Consider the following 21,517-nt stretch of genomic DNA (forward strand, 5'->3'; position numbering starts at 1 on the left):
AAACCATAACCTGTGTGTCCAAATCCTGTTCCATGAGTTTAAACCATAACCTGTGTGTCCAAATCCTGTTCCATGTGTATTTGAACCATAACCTGTGAGTCCAAATCCTACTCCATGTGTCTTTGAACCGTAACCCTTGTTTATTAATCCTGCCCTGTGCATTTGAGCCAAGCCCCACGTTTATAGAACCAATCCTGTGCGTTTACAACCATAGAATCCCAGACTGGTTTGGGTTGGAAGGGACCTTGAAGCTCATCTACTGGGCAGGGACACTTTCCACTATCCCAGGTTGCTCCAAGCCCCATCCAACCTGGCCTTGGACACTCCCAGGGATGGGGCATCCTCTGGGAAATCCATTCTAGGGCCTCACCACCATCACAGGGAAGAATTCCTTCCCTGTACCCCACCTAAATTTCCCCTCTTTCAGTTTGAACCCATTACTCCTTCTCCTGTCACTGCAATTCCCGACGAAATGTCCCTCTCCAGCTTTCTCAGAGCTCCCTCAGACACTGGAAGGTGCTGTGAGGCAGGAAAGCTGCTCTTTGAGGCAGATCCTACACGTTTCAGACACACCTCATGCATTTAAGGCAGACCTCGAGCGTTTGAGCCAGACCTTGTGCATTTAAGTGGCCAAACATCCACTGTCCCCCTCATCCCTGTCCCCACCATCACTTCCCGGAGTTCTCTTTGCTTCCCAGGAGGAAGCAGCAGGTTCCTTGAGGATGCTGGGCCCTGCTGCTCTTTGATTTTTTATTTTTTTTCCATTTCTTGAACAAGAGGATCTCGAGGCTTTCTGTGTGGGAAGGATTTGGGTTGTAGGTTTTCTGTGTGGGAAGGATTTGGGTTGTGGTTACTTCAATCTCCCCCCCACACACCCCCCCCAAAGTTGTGCTATTAAAAAAATAAATAATTCATGGAGCAGTTGTTCACCCCATCGGGAATTTGGGCCCAGCCAGGCCAGGAGTGCAGCAGGATCTGCAGGAATTCATTAATGGTCCATTCTGTGTTTCCTTTCCCCTTTAAAACCCCAGTGGAGTTACCTTGGTAATAATAAAGTGCACGATTCCAGGAGGGAGGGAACAGGTTCTTATTTTGATTAAACGGATTTCTCCTCCTGCCTTCCTTACCCCTTTTTATTCCTGCCAATTTAAAAAAATTTTATTTAGGGGGAAGAAGAAAAAAAAAATTATAAGCAAATGCTAATGCTGGGGGGAAAAAAAAAAAGCACATTTTTTTTTTCCGGGGAGGGGAGAAAATGCCTTTGGAAGTGTTCTGTGCAAAGAGATGCTGGGGGGCACGATATATCAAAGAAAATATAATACACCCAGGTTAAAACTAATGATTGCCATATAATTAGATGTGAACCATTGTGCTATAAATGTGTATTCTTCAGCGTGCTGTGATTTTACTGTAAAAGAGAGAGAGAGAGAGAGAGAGAGAGAAAGAAAGACAGAAAAACACAGAACCCAGCAACATACTATAAAAAGCACTCTGTTGACTTTTCGGCTGTTTAGTATTCCTTGCCCGTACTCCCCCGGGAGTATGTAATTAGTGCTTTATGAAGAGTGCATTTAAAGCAGTTTAATATTCACCTCATTCAGTCTGAAACAATGTGATCACTGCTTAGACAAATCACTGCTCCTCACTGACATCCTCTGTCAGTACATTACCTCTGAAAAGACCTTTCAAGAGGCTCCGATGTTAATTAGTTGTCTGTCATGGATAAACAGAGCCGTGAGCAGAAGGGCTGCACCAGGCCAGAGACACACAGGGAAATACTGGGAAGGCTTTTTTATTTATTTATTTTTTTTAATATCCTCTCCCCCCCCCCTCCTTTGATGAAAATTCCCGGCTTTCTCCGGCGGTTTGCTGGCGCTCGGCGGAGTTTTGCGTGGCCTGGAGTGGAGCCTCCTGGGTTTTCCTCGGGGCTCTCCCGGGGATGCTGAGCCAGGGCTGGCACTGCCACTCCCCCGGGGCCCGGCTCTGGGAGCATCCTCAGCTGCCCTGCTGGGTGGGCACCTGCTGAGCTGCCCTGCTGTGCCCCGACGTGGGGGCATCCCAGGCAACATCCCTGCCTGCATCCCGGTGCTGAATCCCAGCCCTGCATCCCACTGCTATATCCCAGCCCTGCATCCCACTGCTATATCCCAGCCCTGCATCCCACTGCTATATCCCAGCTCTGCATCCCACTGCTATATCCCAGCTCTGCATCCCATTGCTATATCCCAGCCCTGCATCCAATTGCTAAATCCCAACCCTGCTTCCAACTGTTATATCCCAGCTCTGCATCCCACTGTTATATCCCAGCCCTGCATCCCACTGCTAAATCCCAACCCTGCTTCCAACTGTTATATCCCAGCCCTGCATCCCATTGCTATATCCCAGTCCTGCATCCCACTGCTATATCCCAGCCCTGCATCCCTATATCCCAGTCCTGCATCCCACTGCTAAATCCCAGCCCTGCATCCCTGTATCCCAGCCCTGCATCCCACTGCTAAATCCCAACCCTACTTCCAACTGTTATATCCCAGCTCTGCATCCCAGTTATATCCCAGCCCTGCATCCCATTGCTATATCCCAGCCCTGCATCCCGCTGCTAAATCCCAGCCCTGCATCCCTATATCCCAGTCCTGCATCCCACTGCTGTATCCCAGCCCTGCATCCCTATATCCTAGCCCTGTATCCCACTGCTAAATCCCAACCCTGCATCCCACTGTTATATCCATCCCTACATCCCACTGTTACATCCCAGCCCTGTATCCACTGCTGTATCTCAACCCTGTATCCCACTGCTATATCCCAGCCCTGCATCCCAGTGCTGTATCCCAGCCCTGTGTCCCAAATCATATCCCAGCCCTGTGTCCCAGTGCTACATCCCAAGCCTACATCCCAGTGCCAAATTCTGGCCCTGCATCCCAATGTTACATCTCAACCTCACATCCCGATGCTACATCCCAATCCCAGTTCTGTATCCTGGTCCTGCATCCCAGAACTACATCCCAACCCTGTATCCCAACCCTGCATCCCTGTGCTGCATCCCAACTCTTCATCCCAACCCTGCATCCCAGTGCTACATCCTGGCCCTGTATCCCGGTCCTCTATCCCATCCCACATCCCACAGGTGCTCTCCCGAGCAGTCAGGGCCACCCAGCTGAATTCCCCTCGGCTGTTGATCCCTTGGCTCTCTCCCTTTGGAAGCGTGAAGCTGGCAGAACATCCCTGATTGAACATGGAAGCACCCATGGAATCTGGCCCAGCCATTCCATGGGATTGGACACAGCACCCCCAGTCTCTCGTGGCAGCACCTTTCCAGGGTTAGGGATATTCCCAGAGGGATGTGGGCAAGGAAATACCCCAGGACTGGGAATGGGACATGGGAAGTGTTTGATCCCGGCACTGCCACCAGTTCAGGGATGAACAGACGGAACTTCTGCTCCTGTAAATGTGGTCACTGACACCCACCCCCTGTTCCGACGTGCTGGGGAGGGAAGGGATGGAAAACACTATTGGAAAAGGAAGTTTTCCTCCTTAAAATGGAGTTTAGCCCAGCAGGGGCTTTGCCTGGTGTAGGGTCCTGGGGGTTCCCTGTGATCCTTGCTTTATCCATGCTGAGAGCAGCTCCTGCTGGGAGGGATTCGCTGGGAATGAGGGAAGTGACCCACCCCAAAGTGGCTCTTTAGCCATTCCAGGAGTCTCCTTCCATTTTCCATAGTGGCAGATGATGGTGGTCACCTCACCCCACCTGCCCCTGGCTTTGTCTCCTCCAGGAAATCCAGCAGTGACTTGTCCCCATCCAGGATGCTCCCGCTGCCACCCGTGGGCTTCCAGCCCCGAGTTCTCCTTCCCTGGACCAACTTATTCCCTGAATCCTTCCCGTGTCCCTCTCTGTGTCCCTGATGTCCCCTGGTGTCCCTTGGTGGCACCAGCAAGGTGGATTCAAGGCACCATCCCGGGAGCTGGTCCCGGCTCCGCTTGTGTCTCCTCGAGCCTCCGTGGCAGGGATGGAGGACTAGGAGCCACAGGAATCCTATCCCAGCTCCCATCTGGCTGCCCCCAGGTGCTTGGGAGCCAAATCCAGCAAATCCAATGCTTCCCAGAGCCAGGGAGGACACTCAGTCCCCCCTGAGGTGTTTAAGGGGGCAGACAAGGTCCCGTGCTGTCCTTTCCCTTTGGGAAGCAGCAGACACGGAATGCTGCTCGCTCTGCTGCTGGGAGCGATGGCCAAGGCTTGAAACCATGGGTGGGTTTGGGTGAAAGCCCCCCACATGTGCATCCACATGCACATCCCAAGCCACGGTGGGAAACACAGGGAGCATCCCCCTGGAACACCTTCCCGAGCCTGCCCTGCCACCGGGCAGGGGCGGCTTGGGGTTTTTCTTGGGGTTTTTCCCCTTTTCTCTCCCTTTTGCACCGGTTTGTTTCCCCGGCTCTCTTAGTCACGAAGGTGAGGCACTGACAGAGACACAGACATCAAAAACAAGAGGTGATGAAATGCCGGGAATAATTAAGTTGCACTAAATCACCGGCCCCGGCGGAACGCTGCCAAGGCACTCGGGAAAACTGGAGCACCGGGAGCCGAGTTATTATTAATAATCACCAGCACCCTCGAGAACAACAACCTATTTTGCACCTCTCTGCACCAAAGGAGTGGGAAGGGGCCAAGGAAGGGACCCCCATCAGTGTGAGGCTGGGATTTCCTTCCCTGCACGGCACCGCACATCCCAGTGGGTGTGGGGCTGTCCGGGACCGGATCCATCCCGGAGCCATCGGCACAGTCCGGGCTGGGCCGGCCGTGCTGCAGCAGCCCCAGAGCAAGTCTGCTCCCGCCACGGATCCTCCACGCAACCCCTGGGCCTTACGTAAGGGCAGCCTTATCCTCCTGCCATCGGGGCCCGTCCTCGAGCTCCCGTTCCCAGCGTGTGGGCGAGCCTGCTCGCCCCGGGCTGGGAATTGCACAGCTCCTGCCCCTCTGCCTTGCACCACGCCGGGACTGCTGTGCAATTCCCCAGCGTGCAGCCCTGGCTTTGCGGGGTGTTTGGGACGTGTTGCCCCTCGTGTCGTGCCAGGATTCGTCCTTCAGAACTCCTGGGGCGTGTTTCCCTTGTGTCGTGCCAGGATTCATCCCTCGGGACTCTGGGGAAGGTGCTGCAGGGTGTGCAGGACTCGCTGCCCTGCAGCCCCCTCTGGTTCTCCCTTTGATGATGTGCCTTAAGGGCCCCCCCATTGCTGGTGGAAGGGATGCTCCAGCTCCCACAAGCTTTCCGGGGTGCAACTGTGGTTTTTGGGGGAGAGAAAAGAGACCTCAGTGCAAAGCTTCCTTCTGCAGTGACTGCTTCACACTGCACGGCAGGACAGGGCTCGCTTTAGGGTCTGATCCCACTTGGCTCCGTCTCGGTGAGAGCCCAGACAGGCTCTTTGCAGGGTTTGGGGCTAATTTTGGGTGCCACGTGGCCGTGGGTAAAGCCTGAACCCCGGTTCCCACCACCCTCCCCACCGGCACACGGTGAGAACAGTGTGAACAGCCCAGACCTGGTCAAAATCCTCCCTGGCGGGGTAAAACCCAAGGGTGTCGAAATTTGGGAGCGCTGTAAATCTAATGGGTTTGTAAAATCTTTAAGCCTCCGTCTGCAACGTGCAGGTAAACCTTTAATTCCCTGACAATGCCGAGCTAACTCCCAGCTAAATCCTTAATTCCCGCGCGCCGTAGCCCCGTGGATTCGTCCTGTCTGCAGCTTCCACGCTCTCTGGATGTGGTCTGGGTGCTCCCCGTGGAAAAATTCCCCTAAATATCCGTGCACCAGGTCCTGGTGCTTCCGCTCTGTCTATCGAAACCTTTGGAATGCTTTTGCACCTCTTAAAAATAGGAATAACGTTGGATCCTGCATCCCTGAAGTGCCCTGTGCAGGGAAGGAGACACCAAGTCGGGGGGTCCCAGCTCTCCCTTCCCCTAAAACATGTTGGATGTGACGTGCTGGGATGATCCCATTGCCTGTTCCGGCATCGCCAGCCCTCGCTGACAGACTTTCCCCCCTGATCCAGCCGGATCTGATCCCCGGGTGACAGGGAGAGGGAGCAGCTGCAGGGCCCCATCCCGCCCGGAGCAGGGGGAGCCCGACGGGTTTGGGAGCTCGTCAGCACAACGATGACAGCTCCAGGGATTGGGATTGCTCCACGCGGGTCCCATTCGCTGGGAGAACATTTCCCAACCCAGTGGAACCTGTAGGGACGACCACCCTTTTCTTAAGCAATTTTCCTGACTCAAGATCCCACCCCGAGCCAGAGGGAGAGGGATCTCTGCTACCTCTTACAACACAGCTCCATCCAAACTGGTTTTCCCATTAATCCCTCTTCCAGAGGGTTTTTTTTTTCCCTCCTTTTTTTTTCTTTTTTTTTGGGTGACCAGGGGTGCTGTTGGATTTTCAGGAGGGTGTTTGGTGCTGCATTGGCATGGATTGGCTTTCCTCGGGTGGGGGGCTGAGCCCACCCACGGCACCCAGCACAGGTTAGCCAAAATTGTGTCTTTTATTGGAAAGATTTTCCCGAGGCAGGAGGGAAGGGAATGACTCCTCTGGGAACTGGATGAGTGAGACACGGGGAGGGACTGTCCAGCAGTGCCAAGGGAATCTCAGCCCTTTTTTTTTTTTCTTTTTTTAATATTAACGGCCCAAATATTGAACTGGAGCAAATCCAGAGGGTGGCACAGTGTTCATCCCCCTTGGATTTACAGCCAATTTCCAGGGGGTGAACATTTTTATAGGAGAGTGAGAAGTTGCTAATTTATTCCAGTGCTCAGCAAATCACAGAATCGTGGAATATCCTGAGCTGGAAGGGACCCACAGGGATCAAGTCCAACTCCTTGGTGACAATCCCAGTGGGCTAAAACCCCTCCAACAACATATCCCACATACCTATGGAAGCATCTGCAGCCATTTCTACCTCGTCCAACATATATTATAAATTAATTACAAATTAATTCTTGACTCCTGGGGACGAGCCGGTGCCTCCTCCCGCGTGTCCCGCGGCGGGTCCTGGCAGATAAAGGGTTACTCGGCCCCATCTGCTCGACTCCCCATTTCACAAGGGCGGGTTTGGAGTTTTTACTACAAGTTTCAGACAATGAAGGTGTGTCTGCGCTCCGAGCCCGCTTTGCCCGTTGTGTAGGCGTCGGGTTCAGCGCCGTCTTGTCAACACTTGAATATGTTGAGCATCACTCACGGGGCATTCTGTAAGAAACCTATTAAGTTAATTACCGAGGCTGTGTGTGTGTGTGTGTGTGTGTGAGTGTGTGAGTGTGTGTGTGTGTGCTTCTCCTGTAAAAATTGGGCTTTCTTCTCCTTGCAAGACACTCGTGATGCAAGCCCCGGCCTCTCGGGGTGATGACATCTCGTCTGCTGCTGTAACTGAGACGGGGCTCGAGCTGCCTGAGAGGCTGTGGGATGGTGGGGGGGTGGGACCCTCTCTCAACCTGTCTGGGGATCGCCCACCCAAATATAGGGACCTGCTGCAGCACCCCTGGTGACAGCTGGGGAGGAATTAGGGTGCAAATCCTAAATCTGGGGGGTTTGAACTCAAACTACTGTAGGGGCAGCTCGAGCATCCCCACGGATGTTTGCTTATGTCATTTCTGCTCCAGCCAAATTCCCGGGATAACACAGTTTCACGGATTCATGGAGTGGTTTGGGTTGGAAGGGACCTTAAAGCTCCTCTTGTTCCACCCCCCCTGCCATGGTTGTTCCACTAGACCGGGTTGTTCCAAGCCCTTTCAACACTTGCAGGGATGGGGCAGCCACAGCTCCTCTGGGAGACCCCTTGGTTTGGGAAGAGGGCTGGGAGGAGACCTCTTGCTCTTTGTATTTGCACTGCCACCCACAAGCGACCCAAAATGATCAGGGCTGAAGGGGGGAGTGTATTTTGGGGAGGCTGGGGGTGCAAGTATGGTTTGTGCAGGGAGATGGCACAGAAATAGTCTCTGGCAGCACCGATGGGCATCTCTGAGGGGACAACCCCCTGCTTCTCCTCTCCCCCCCTTCCTGCAAGGCTCTCCAATGCCTTTCCATCCCCTTGGAGAAGGAGCTGTGGGTCTGAGTCCCGTCTTGGAGCAGGGTAGGGCCGTTGGAGCGAGGATGGAACCCCGTGAGCAGCAGCACGTGTCCGTGCTGCCCCAGCCCTGCCATCCCGGGACCACCTCACCCTTCACACACACACACACACCACCCACCCTCAAAACATGTAAAAAATGAGTTTTCCCTCTCTGGAGCCCAAGCCAGGGTAGGGAAGCAGGGCGAGCGTTGGCTCCTGGCTCCCAAGGTGGTGGGTTTTTTTTTTTTGGGAGGCGAACGGGGCATTGCACAAACAGCCCCCGGCGCTTGCACGCGCCCCAGGTAGGGCGGCTCAGCCCCCTCCCTGCTCCCCCCGCCCAGAGCATCCCACGGGAGCCCGGATCCGGTGGACTTTTATGGAAGAAAGGGAAGTCCATGGCACTGCAGGAGCAGCTTTGGCAGGCGTGCAGCTGCAGCAGCTGTTAACCCCTAATCCTCGGGATAGGAGCTCTGCCTGCACCTCTCCTGCCTGCACCTCTCCTGCCTGCACCTCTCCTGCCTGCTGGGGTGCAGGTTTTTCTTTTTGGGGGGGGGGGATTCTGCCAGGAGCCTGGAGGACCAGGGGATGCTCAGCAGCAAAACAAAAAAAAAACTCCCTAAAGAAGGTGCATTTGGCTCTTTCTCACCACCCAAATCAATGCAAAAGCGCTCCTGAGCATCCCAAAGCTCCCCCATCCTTCCAGGACGCCCCCTCCCCTTAAAAAAAAACCCCAAACACAACAACCCACAAGCAGGAGGGAAGTGTGAGGAAAACTGGGGACGCTCCAGAGAAGGATGTTTCCGGTTGGAGTTTCTCCCGTCCCAAGGGCAGCTCTGGACTCTCCCTCCGAGTGCTGCCAAATCCTGATCCTGCCCTCAGGAAGCGGCGTGGGGAGGGGGAGGGTGGGGAGGGGGAGGACAGAGAGGCCGCCCGGATGCTCTGGTGGGGCCCAAAATACATCACGTTCCCCTCCCGGCCAGGTCCGGAGGAGGGGAGGTGTGGGGGGGGTGTGGTGTCGTCATCAGAGGCGATGGGGAGACTTTTTGGCCGGCGGAAGGGAAGGGAAAAACCCAAAAATAATAATAAAAAAAAAAGAAAAAAGGGAAGGAATAAGTCGGCCCCCTGCCCACCCCCTGCCTTCCAGTGCTGCCGCCCATCAGATTAGCGGAGCCCAAATAGCCTGGTTGGCCCAGAGCGGGAGCAGGGCTGGCACGCGCGGGCTTTGATCCGCCCCCGCGCCCGGGGAAGGTGCCTGGGACCGGGATCAGACACCCCGGGGAGGAGGAATTTGCAGGGGAGGGTTGGCGGCGTGTGCGCAAACCCACGGACACCCGGCGGCCCCGGGGTGCCCCCCCTGCACCCCCCAAAGCTGGGTTTGCCAGGGTGGGATTGGGCACAAATCCAGAGGGGGGTGGTGGGCACGGCATCCGACCCCAAATCCCACTGGCAGCTTTGGATGGTCATCCCTGGGGATCGTCCCAAAAAATCACCCACAGCGCAGCCAGAAGGTCCAAGGAGGGGGTTCTTTCTCCCTGGTGGGATCCCACCTGCAGCTCCAGGGTCTCCAAGGTCACAGGGATGTGGAGCTGCTGAAGCAGGTCCAGAGGAGGCCACGGAGGTGCTCCAAGACTGGAGCCCCTCTGCTCTGGAGCCAGGCTGGGAGAGCTGGGGGGGTTCACCTGGAGGAGAGAAGGATCCAGGGAGAGCTGAGAGCCCCTTCCAGGGCCTAAAGGGGCTCCAGGAGAGCTGGAGAGGGACTTGGGATGAGAGATGGAATGACAGGACAAGGCAGAATGGCTTCCCACTGCCAGAGAGAGGGTTAGATGGGAGATTGGGAAGGAATTCCTCCCTGGGAGGGTGGGGAGGCCCTGGCACAGGTTGCCCAGAGAAGCTGTGGCTGCCCCATCCCTGGAAGTGTCCGAGGGCAGGTTGGAGCACCCTGGTCTATTGGAAGGTGTCCCTGCCCATGGCAGGGGGTGGAACTGGATGAGCCTTAAGGTCCCTTCCCACCCAAAGCATTCCATGATTCCAGCCTGGCTGTGCCTCGTGGTGGTTCACGTGTGTGAGGTTCAGCCCCACGTGCCCCACGGACGTGGGTATCACTGGGCGCTTCAGCCTGGGTGGTGGCAGCACTGGGAATGTGCTGGCACTTTCCAACCCCCAAAGGAAACGTATCCCTGTCCCCAGGGGTGACTCAACCGGCAGAGTCTCCCCACGGACATATCCCAGGGGAGGCTCCCAGTGCAGGCTCCGCTCTCGCCTGCACAGAATCAGGCTACGGGCCTTTAAAAGACTGAATTAGGCAAAATTTGGTGTTTCTCCAAGAATCCTCCGGAAATCTGCTGCTGGAAAAGCAAGCTCATCTTAAAGCTACACGCGTGCAGAGCAGACAAGTTTTCCACTCTCAAGAAATGGGGCTGGAAAAGACCTTCCCAGTCCTACCCAGCCCTTTTTCTGGCCAGTTTGAGCTCGTTCCTCGTGGGGGGATCTCAGGGGCTTTGTGGAAAGCTCTCACAGGGCACCTTTCTGGAGAGGTTTTGCAGGGTTTTGCAGGTGCCCCATGAGAACTGGGGGTGATGGGGGCACTGAGGGAGCCCAGATCCATGGGGGGAGTGGGAGAAGATGTTGGTGGAATTCCCGGGAAGGAGCAGGCTGGTGGCAAGGCCCAGGGCAGCAAACACAGGTGTGGTCCAGCAGCTGCTGGGAAAATGGGTGTTGCAAGTGGTGTTGGAGCGGTGCCACCCTGTCACAGAGAGAGAAACCAGGCAAAAAATGCCCTTCTCCTTCTGCCTCTTGAGCCTGAGCCATCTTCAGGCCTTCCTCCTCCTCCTCCTCCTCCTCCTCGCCCAGCAATTCATCCATCCACCCTCACTTCCCACCCCAGCAGTGCAGCATCCACCGTTATCCTGCGGGCACCAAGGGGGCAGAGGATGCTCTGTGGGGGTCCTGGCTGGATCCTGAGCAGGACAAAGCCCACCCCAGCCCTGCCCCGGCCGGGCCAGCACCGGGCCAGTGGGTCAGGGTGACTCACCCGGCAGCGGCTCCGCCGTGAGCTCGCCCACAATTGCAACACCGTGGGGATGTCAAACCCAGCCAGGCAGAGCCCGGCATCCACACGGCTTCCTAACACGCCCCTGGGGTTGCTACCAACATCCCTGTTGTTCTTAGCAATCCCATCCATCATTTATCATCCCAGAGGCCCAAGGGCTGGGAGACAGGGCGTGACCGCGCGGGACGCGATTGCAGCGCGCCCCAAAAAGGGTCTTTGGGGTGCAGCCATCCCCCCCCCTTCCCAGTGCTGCTGGTGCTGCTCCAGCTTCCCAGGATCTCGGGACAGCAATCAGAGCACGCACAACCCTTTCCATCATTTTATTCCACCACCATTTTATTCCACCACCATTTTATTCCACCATCGTTTTATTCAACTTTCTCGCTTAAACGAACTCCCGGTGCCGGGGATTCAGGGAGAGGAGGAGCAGGAAAACTCCTCTGTGAAGTTTTTTTGGCAAAGCAACCAACCTGGACTTCCAAATCCACCCCTTAAACCCACTCTTGGAACATCCTGGCCCCACGCACACCTCAGGGATGGAGCTCAGCATCCCACATCCCATCCCCTCCCTCCCCTCCATCGGCCTCTATAATCCCACAGGTGTTTTAAAATAAAAAAAAAAAAAAAAACAACAAGAAAAACAACACCCCCCACCTTTTTTTCAACACGAGTGTTTTGTCTGAGGTTTCAAAACCATCCAAGTGTCATCACAGCCTCCACCCCGCTGGCTTGGACCCCTCACCTACATCCTGAAGGAAAGGCGCAGAGAGGCACAGAACCCGTGCCAGCAACGCCTAAGCCAGGCAGGTATCTGTGTCTCACTGGAAATCCACCCAGCAGAGCCTCCCTCTTTTGAAACGGGATATTCTGGCACTGGGAATGCCATCCCTGGGCTGCCAGGAGGGAGGCAGGAGCTCGGGGAAGGTCCCAGGTCCGGGACGGTTCGGGTTCTGAAGGGCAGCGTTTTTGTCTCCAGATTAAAAAAAAAAAAAAACCTCCCAAAGAGCCACAGGCTGAGGTGATTTATGTTTATTTGGCTCAGTTAATGACCCGTGGCACGTCCTTCCCTGCGGCATTAGGGTGGATCAGACAGGCAGCATTTAAATTGCAGCCGTGCCCCGATATTTATTTTTTAATATATTTTTATGGTCGCCTTCCCCCAGTCATAGTGAGGCAGAAAAGAAAAAAAAAACCCAGGCCGTGCCAAGAGGCTGCAAGAGCTCCCTGATAATCCTAAAATCCGGGGTAAATCACTGGAGTTCAGGCCCTGAGAAGCTGGGAGGTTTTTTCAGAGCTGTGTAGGAGCTGTGATGACCCGATGTGTGACATCCCGATGTGTGACATCCCATCGTGTCCACCTGGTCCTGCTCCAACCTGAGCCTCCCAACAGGGTCCCAGGGGTGACAACAGGACCCCTCGTGTCCTTGGGGACCCCCTCAGTGAGTTTTCCCAGGAGTTCTGATGGATATTTTGGCATGTGGATGTGCGTTGCTTCGGTGCATATTTATGCAGCACCATCTCTTTGGTCAGTGCCTGCTGGGATGGGCTGTCCTGGCACGATTCTGGTGTTAAAAATACCCAATTTTGGTGCATTTCAGTCCCCAAACAGGTGGATCCATGACCTGTGAGATTCTGATCCACCCTGGTTTAGCTTTACTGAGGTTCTGGATCAGCCCTAAAGAGAAGTTCTCTGCAGAAGGAAAAGCACCTTTTCCACTCTTTTTCTGCCTGGGTGCAGCTTAGATATGTGGTTTATCAAACTTTCAGGCACAGGCTGAGAGCAAACAAGTCAAATATCACCTGTAGTGGTGAAATTCCATTCATATAAATGTTAATAAATTAAAATAACGGCTTTGGGCTGTGGGTAGGGGGGTTTGGCAGCCAAGGATGGGGGCATTCCATGTATCCCACCCTGTGTTGCTTGATAGGTCCCCTCCTTGGGGACTTTGGGGCTGGATTGTGCATTGCTGGAGCCTGGGAGAGGAGGAGCAGGAGGCTCTAGAAAGTGGATTAACCTCCTGTTGTGGACATGCATGGAAAGCAAAGTGTCTGGGCTATGAGGATCCAGGTGGGAAGTTTGGCTGGAGACGTGGGGTACCCGTGTTTTGGAGCAGGGAAATGCTGGGAATCATTTCTGCCCCAGGCCTGGGATGGCCTGGCCCTTGTCTCCAGCTGTGCCCGGGGAACGAAACCAGCTCCAAGCACAAGCCCAGGGCCCTGAGTCATCCCAGGATCCGGGAACTGGGGCTGCGGGGAAGCACCGGAGCAGGAGGCTGAGGCTGAGGTTTGGGGTTGGGAAAGCTGGGCTGGTTCCAGCGGGAAGGGGAGGTTTCTCTGGGTTTGGGGTGTGATGGGATCCAGCCTCCGTTGGGGTCTTGTCCCACCATCACCTGTGTTAAGTCATTCCTTGCCCTGGGAATTTGCTGTTCGAACACTTTTTGGGGTAATGCAGCAGCCAGCAGAGACCCTTCCCCGCCATGCCTTCCTCTCCCAGCCGGAGGTGACATTCCCACCTCGCTGGGCTTTTCTTCCATGAGCTCCTTGTGCGTTTCTTTGTATTTTTCTCTTCCTCCTAAATCCTCTCCTCGTGGTGAGAACACGATCCAGTGGCATAGCAAGGTTGGCATAACGGGATGTGACACTTATCATAAAAAGAGGGATTTGCAGGGTGGGGGCTGACAGGCTCCTTGGGGCACGAAACCCCGGCTTGATGGTGATGGGAACAGCAAGAGTGGGCTGGAGCCGTGCCAGGAGGGAGAGGGTCAGCGTGGCGTGGGCGAGCAGGAGTGGTTTGGGAGCATCCCATGCCCCAAATCCGGCACCAGGCTCGGTGTGGAACCCAGCTGACATGCAAACGGGCAGCTGGGCTGGGAAATGCCAGAGCCTGGGAGTGCTGGGAGCTGCCCAGGCCCTGCCCTGCTCTCTCATGGCCTCCCTGCATGCCGGGATAATTGGAGGGAGAGTTTCTCTTGGAGCGGGTGTTTTCTCACATGCTCTTTGTTGGAAAGCAGGACGAGCCTGAATGTTCCTGGGAGCTGGGGTAGGAGCAGTGCTCACCGCTGCTGCTGGCTTTGGTGGAGAGGAGGAAACCCCAAAATGTTCACCTTGCTCTGCAAGGACACGGTGGAACAGATCCATATCCACCTGCAATTAGCATCCTGTTCCTCTTTATTCCCTGTTCCAGCCTCCGCTCCGCTGGCGGGAGGCTGGATTGCCATCCCGGCAGCTCTGCCCTTCCCGGGATGCTCCCCTGCGCTCCCGAGAGCCAGTTCCTACATCCTGACCTCATTAGAAAGATCACAGAGAGAGAGGAGAACAAATCTGGGCTCCCGGCTGCGCCAGCTTTGAAGCCGCTTGCCCCCGTCGAGCCGTGAGAGGCAGCGCAGGAGGAGCCCTGGTTGTTTGGGGATTAACTTCCCCGCTTGGATAATTGTCGGTTAATCGTTTCAGCGCGATGCCGGGGCCGGCACCTCGGCTGCTTCCCTGCGGGATGCAGCCCCCGCCCCCGGCTGTGCCCCCCTTCCCCCCGCGGTGTCCCCGATGTCCCCGGGGCCGGGTTGGGACGCGCTCCCGGCGAGGCAGCAGCAGCCCAGCCCCTCTCTGCTGCACTTCCCTGGGTCCCATCCGTCATCTGTTTGTCCTGGTGCCCTGCCAGCGATTGTGCCGATTCCCACACCCACTTTCCATAACCCTCCGTCCTCGCCCGGGCGAATCGCTGGCGAGCTCTCGCCACCCATCCCTTTCCCCTCCTCTCCCCGATGGGATCAGACACGTTCTGGAGAGGGGGAAGAGAGGAAAGAGGGGGAAAAGGACAACAGCAACAAAAAAAAAAAAAGATCAAGAGGAAAACAAAATGTGACTCACTGCCTTTAATTTATTTGTATTTATTTATTTACTCCCCCCACCCTACGCTGCAGGAGGCAACGCCGAGTGCTGGCCGTGATCTTCCAGGGAGCCTTGGTTGGTTGTCTGAGGCATCAGGAATGGGGGGGGGAATAATTTTCTCCACTCTTTTGGCCAAGGAAAAGATCACAGAGAGGAGCTGCTGGCACAGAAACTGCGTGGCACAGATTTTTCGGGCTGCCCAGGTCTCTGCGTGAGCATCCCGTGCCCTGCCAGCGCTCGACACCACACGGCACAGACCGGAGGCTGGAAATATCTAATTCCACCTCCTACACTGTGTCCTCGGCAGGGGAAAGAGAGAAAGAGGAGATAAAAGGCTGGGAAGCTCAAATGGTGTCATTAGGAACTATTAATGCTCTCATAAAAGGGCATTAATAAACACGGCAGCTCATCAGCGTCCATTAGCTCCACTCGTGGCAGGGATCTTTGGGAGCTGCCGGAGTGTGATGCTCCCCTCACCCTCATCCCGGTGTCAGCCTGCAGGGGGGTCATTCCTCCTGAAAACCATTCCCTCCACAAAAAAAAAAAACAGGGAGGAAAAGCTCTCAGGAACAAGCAGGGCTTCACACCTTCACTCCTTCCGTGCCCAGAGCTTGCTCCGTGCTCCCAGGGCAGATGTTTACTATGAAAGGAAAAAAAAAAAAAAGGCAGGGTTTGGAGTGCTCATCCCTACTTTCTCCCTCCCGCCCTCTTCCTGTTCTCGCCTCTTAAAAGGAGCTTTATCCTTTGACTCTCCCATCCCCGGGGCAAGCCAGAACCCACAGCATCTCGGGGCGAGCAGGCAACCCACATCAGCAGGCGGGAAAACAGGGAGGAGGCCCCGGCCTCTCCCGATAAGCCCATGGCAAAGCCAGGAATAGCAGCGAGGTCCCCGCACGGGAGCATTCCAAGCAGGAACAGAAGAACCCTCAGTCCCTGCCTTTGAAGAGCGGGGGCTGGCAGCCGGCCCGGCCTCGTGGAGAGCCGGGGATGCGCCGGGAGCTTCCTGTGCCAGGCCGGGCTGGGCACATCTGGAGGGAAGCAGGCACAGCTGGAGGGGCTGGGCAGAGCAGATGTGCACATCTGGATGGAGGCTGCACCGAGCATCGTCCGGGCAGGCCCCTGTGGGTGGGCTGGTAATGCACAGCTGGAGGGGGTGCTGTGCACATCTGGGTGGGTGCTGTGCACATCTGGGTGGAGCAGAAGGCTCAGACATCTGGGCAAGGAAAGAGCAGCCAGCACAGCCCCCACGGCCTCGTGTGTCCCTTCCAGCACCCCTGGGTGCTTCTCCCCCACACACAGCCATCCCTCTGCCTTCCCCTCCCCTGGTGATCCAAGGCATTCCAACCTGCCCAAAGTCTTAGTCATCATCACCTCTCTGTCATCGGGATATTTTGGGCTCCGGGGCTGCCAAGGTGGCGTTGGGGAGCCCATATCCAAGGATCTGAGCGGGCCCTTGGCTTCCCTGTGACCTTTGGGCAGCTGGCAGGAGGCTGCCACCAGCCGTGACTCAGTGCAGGGCAGGTTTCTTTGTAGGGAAAGGGAAGCTTTGATCCCGAGGAGCCGGGGCACCGACCATGTTCCCCGCGTGCACTTTTGCCGGCGGTTTTATCTGATGCATCTCCTTTTTTTTTTTTTTTTCGGGGTATAACAACTCCCAGGGCAGGTTAGGACGGAGGAGCCCTGGCAGCGGAGTGTGCGTGGGCAGGACTGGAATAACGGGTGCCGTAGGAAAGGATTTACGAGCGCTGGGGAGGGAGGTTGGGGCTGGCTGGGAACGGCGCAGCAGGTCGGGGGTGAGGTGGGTTGTGCAGGGCCAGGCTGTGGCCAGAGCTCCCGTTACTGCCCCTCTGCCATCAACCCCCATCCCACTGGGTGTCCCAGCAAAGCCTCGCTCCTCCAGGGAAGCATTCCGGGGTGGGAATGGAGAGCTGAGCCTGCTGGGCAGCGGGACCGAGCAGGAGTTTTGGTTGAGGGCAAAGCCACCAGGATGGGGCAGAGCTTTGCCACGGGAATGCTGGTGCAAATCGCCTCAGCCAGCCCCTTCCCACCCCTCCGGAACACGGGTGTGCCAAGCAGCACCAAGGCTTTTAACTGGGATATTGTGGTTTTCCCACTGTGCCACAGCCCAAATCACTGCTCTGGATCACCAGATCACTGATGGGCTCTGTTGTGGGTGACAGCACCACTTGCATGCCAGGGCATTGTGGGTCCTAAATCCCAAACAGCCAAAGAAAACCCCTGCTGTGCCTCTTCACACCCACCCCAGCCCAGCATCCGTCCTGGAGAAGTTGTTCCCTATTGATCTTTACAAGGAAAACGCACAAAATGTTGGAAAAGGAATCCCTGGGGAGCAGTGGGTGCAGCGGGGGGGGCAGGAGGGGTCCATCCCCCCAAGGTTCCCGGTAGCACCTCACCCCCCTCTCCTTTTCCTTGCAGGGTACGGATCTGAGGAATGGGAAGGTCAAAGGGCATGTGCTGTCAGGTGAGTGCAGACCCCAAATGAGGTCCCACCAGCTGGGATGAGATGGTGGCACACCAGGACAGGAGGGAGGGACATGAGGGAGGGACACAAGGGGCTTCTCAGGGCACAGCTGGGCACTGTCTGAAACAGGAGCCACTTTTTCTCTTCTTTTTTTTTTTTTAGAGGTAAAAGTGGTTAAAAAAAACTCCCCAGTGGTTGGAATCGCTCCAAACCAGTGCAAAAAGAGGGGGGAAGGGGGGGGAGGGATCCAATCCTGAAGAAAAACCCGAGATAAAAGCGGGTGAATCCCAAGGACTCCTGTGATGTTGCACGAACAAAGACTCCCAGTTCCAAAGGGGCCAGACGTGGCTCGGGGAGTTCATACCCCTGGGGGGAGCAGGGAGGGGGGCTGGGGCCTCCCCTGGAGCCCTGCAGGAGCTCTGGCCTCTTGTCCCTTGGTGTCACATCCCCCTCTCCCTGATGGAGAGCGAGGGGTGGCTGTGCTGTGCATCCAGGGGCTCTCCCCATGGATGCCCCTCTGGCATGGACCACCAGCCCTCAGCAGCTGGAGATGATGCCCTGAGCCAGCTGCAGGCCCCACATCTGGCCAGCTGTGCGCTGCTCTCTCCCACTTAGGCAGTGTGGATCCCAAACCCCCACGGGGCAGCCAGGAGGGCAAGGGGGGCTGGCCATGTCCTAGTGGGGTGCTGGGGGTCCCCTACCGGGGGAGGCTGCCCCCAGCATGGGGAGGGGGCTCAGTGGGGTGGTGCAGGGGGGAAATGGGGGTGGAGAAGAGGTTGGGGCACCTGGCACGGAGACAAGGAGCACCCCAGGGCTCTGGAGTTGAAAGAGGAGGAGGAAAAGGAAGAGGAGAGGGAGGCAGCTGGCGAAGCAGGAGGTTTTGGGGCAGGTTGTTTCAGGAGAGGCAAAACAGGATGTGGCCCCTGGGCACTCAGGGAGGTGATGAGGGGGCGGGTTTGGGTGGGCACAGGGGCTGCTCTTGCCTGTGAAGCACCTGATGAGCTTCTACTGACACGTGGCAAGGGACCAGGGTGCAGGACATGGGGTGGGAGAGCAATCCCAGGCTGGAGGGGGGTGGGGAGTGCCTGGTTATGTTGGGAAGCAGGTCCCACTGGGCTCAGGGGGATGCTCAGCCCTTACCTTTTGCACCCCCAGGGTACGTCCGGCCCTCGCCCCCTCCCCACAGCGGGTACCACCGCTACCAGTTCCGCCTGTACGAGCAGCCAGCGCACAAGCACATCGCCCTGAGCCCCGAGGAGGACGCCTCGCTGGGTAAGGATCCACTGGGGTCTGGATCCCAGTCCCCAGGGGCTTTCCCGGGGGTATGGATAGTGCCACACATTCAGCCACGCCAGAAGTGCCAGGCTGGGGATGCTCGCCTGGTGCAAAGGGGCTTGGGATGCTTCCATGGGACATGGATGGGGTGTTAAATCCTTGCAGGAACCCTTTGGAAAATGTCTGGTGATGGGCTGGGTAGCGGGATCGGAAGCAGGGAGAGATGTGGGCTGTGCAATCCAGCCCTCGCCGGCACATCCCCCCCTCCTTCCCGACCCGGAGCTGCGGGCGTTGCATCACCCCCACCTCGGATAAGGATCAGCCGTGGGGATGGTTTAGCAAGGGATTGCTCAAACGGGGCTGACACAACGCCCCGCCAACTCCCAGCTCCTCAATTCCCAACTCCCCTCTGCTGCCTCCTCCCAAAATCCTGCCCGGGTGGGGATGGAGGCAGCAGCCCAGCCCCCTCGGAACGCCATCCCTGCTGCCTCCCCCTGGGGCACGGGATAACCCGCAGGACCCCCGGGAAGGGGGTTCCTTCCCTCCTCTCAGGAGCACTGCACTCTGCGGCTGGCGGGGCCTCAGCAAGGGAAATTTCAGAACTTTCCCAGCCGGGACCACACGAGCACAGCCCTGCAGGCAGGTCAGGGCAGTGTGTCACTGCCTGACTCACCCCCTGCCTGTTAACCCTCACAGCACATCCCAGGGGGACGGGGGGAGCCAGCTCCGGGGGGCTCAGTGTCCCTGGAAGAGCCCCCGACGCCCCTCAGAGCAGGAGCAGGGTGTGATGGAGCAGGAGCAGGGTGTGATGGATCAGGAGCAGGGTGTGATGCTCCTGCAAAGCTCTCTGCGGGTTCTCTCTGCCCTTCACTTTATTTTCTGGCTCATTAGCCCGGCGTGTTAATGACACCATTGATGTCACCTCCCCCTCGCTCCTCCCCGGCCCCTCATGCCCGGCATGGTCAGAGGAGGGGGCTCTGTCCCTGCTGTCCCCACATCCCCCTCGCAGCATCCCAGGGACGGGAAAGGACACTGACACACCCACCGAGGAGCTTTTTCCAGATAAATCCTCTTATTAGCAGGACATGTGGCTCCAACCCCCAAAATTCCAAATGCCCAAAGAGTTCAGGCACCCTGTGGAAAACCCCCCACATCCCCCTGTTCCCGAGGAGGTGTGGGGTGGCCGGGCACTTCCCATCCTGGGCCTGTCTCCATCCCATGCTGAGTTTTCCAGCTCTTCCCGAGCTTCCTGGGAAAGACCCGGCGGATGTTCCCATCATCCCTTGTCAGGCAGCTGCGGGGGTCTGGCAGGGGCTGCTCTTTCAGGAGTGGGTTGAAGGTTGTTTTTAACTGTTTTGCTGCTGCATCACATCCTTGCCCTGTCCAGTGGGTGCTGCTGGACTGAACCACTGGCAGCCCGTCATTGCTATTCCCAGGGAATGAGCCCTAAAAACAGCCAAAGGATGAGTTCTTGTTGTCTCAAGGGTTTTAAAGAAATCCATCCCCGAGGCAGTGGGATGAACACCAGTGGATCCATCCAGCCCTGCGTGGCTGAGCCCTGTGGTGTGAAGGCAGAGCACAGGGGAGAGGAACAAATGCCTTTGGCAGTTTGTAGGGACAAGGAGGAGGTGACCCCAATCCCAATGGATCATGGATAAGAAACCAGCCAGCTCCTCCATGGCTTTGCCTTGCTCCTCTCCTGTACAAACCAGGCAGGTTCTCCTGGTGATGCTGCTGCAGGCACAGTTTGCAGCAGAACTTCCCATCTTATTTGCCCTTAAACCAGCCCCTTTTTTTTTGCTTTTATTTTGTCCCACACCTGGTGGCAGCGACATCTCCCTCTCGCCAAGGGTGAGGGCAACCCTGGGCAGGGAGATGTCCTGAGCGGAGCTCCTGGTGGTGCAGGGAGCGGTGCTGGACCCTCCTAACCTGCAGATGCCTCCAGCTGTATCCCTGTGCCGGGCATCCATCCCTCTGGCAGCTCATCCCCTGGCAGAGCTGAGCCCTCCAGAGCATTTCTCACACCGCTCAGCTCCCAGAGAAACTCCCTCCTGGCGCGGGGTGTGTTTTCTGGAGGCCAAGGCAGGAAAGGTCCCGGGCCAAGCGTGGCCGAGGCGGGGGAGGTGACATGTGCCAGGCGGGATGGCAGGAGCTCGGCCGGAGCCTCCAGAAGAGGGCACTAAACCAGGACCTGCCCGCGTCGCCTGTCCCTGCTCCTGGAATAGATCCCTGGGAATTTAAAAGGCGAGGGGCGACAGCGAGCGTGGAAAATAAATCCGTGCTTCTCCTCCCCACCGCCCGGCTCTGCCACGCCAGCAGCTCACAGGGAGCCAGGACAGTTCCAGGGTGGCTCTGGTGCCCACCCTGCCGTGGGGATGTCCCTGCTGGGGTGGCACCGGGGGGCACAAGTCGGGTGCCACCCCGGGCCGGCAGTGGCGGAGCTGGAAGGGCTGCAGCACCCGCTCACATCCCTCCTGCCATGGGGAAATCGGTTGTTTATGGCTGAGGAGTTTCTCCAGGGTGGCTCTTGAGCAAAAAACTTGTTTCATCAGGAAAAAGAAAACCACCCTGATCCTTCTCTCCATGAGCGGTTCTGATCGACGCCGGCACCAGCCGGCTCTGAGTGACCTCGGGCAAATAACTCTCTCAGAGCCTCAGTTTCTCTGCTGGAGTCTGATTCACTCCACTTTTTTGGCCACCGAACTGTCCCCAAGCACCAGCTCTGTCCCCGCTGGGGACGGAGGTGG

At 56.9% G+C, this 21,517-nt stretch overlaps 1 protein-coding gene across 1 annotated transcript in view; it reads left to right on the forward strand.

Moving 5' to 3' along the window:
• The window catches only part of PEBP4 (phosphatidylethanolamine binding protein 4), a 74,503-nt gene that overhangs the window by 49,401 nt on the left and 3,585 nt on the right, over window positions 1-21,517 (forward strand). The window contains exons 5-6 of the mRNA XM_017827312.1: window positions 17,450-17,495; window positions 18,651-18,767. Coding sequence (XP_017682801.1) covers window positions 17,450-17,495; window positions 18,651-18,767 — 163 coding nt within the window. The remainder of the gene's footprint in view (window positions 1-17,449; window positions 17,496-18,650; window positions 18,768-21,517) is intronic.

Source organism: Lepidothrix coronata, unplaced genomic scaffold (assembly GCF_001604755.1).
Source record: "Lepidothrix coronata isolate B3197 unplaced genomic scaffold, Lepidothrix_coronata-1.0 Scaffold137, whole genome shotgun sequence".
Lineage (NCBI taxonomy): Eukaryota > Metazoa > Chordata > Aves > Passeriformes > Pipridae > Lepidothrix > Lepidothrix coronata.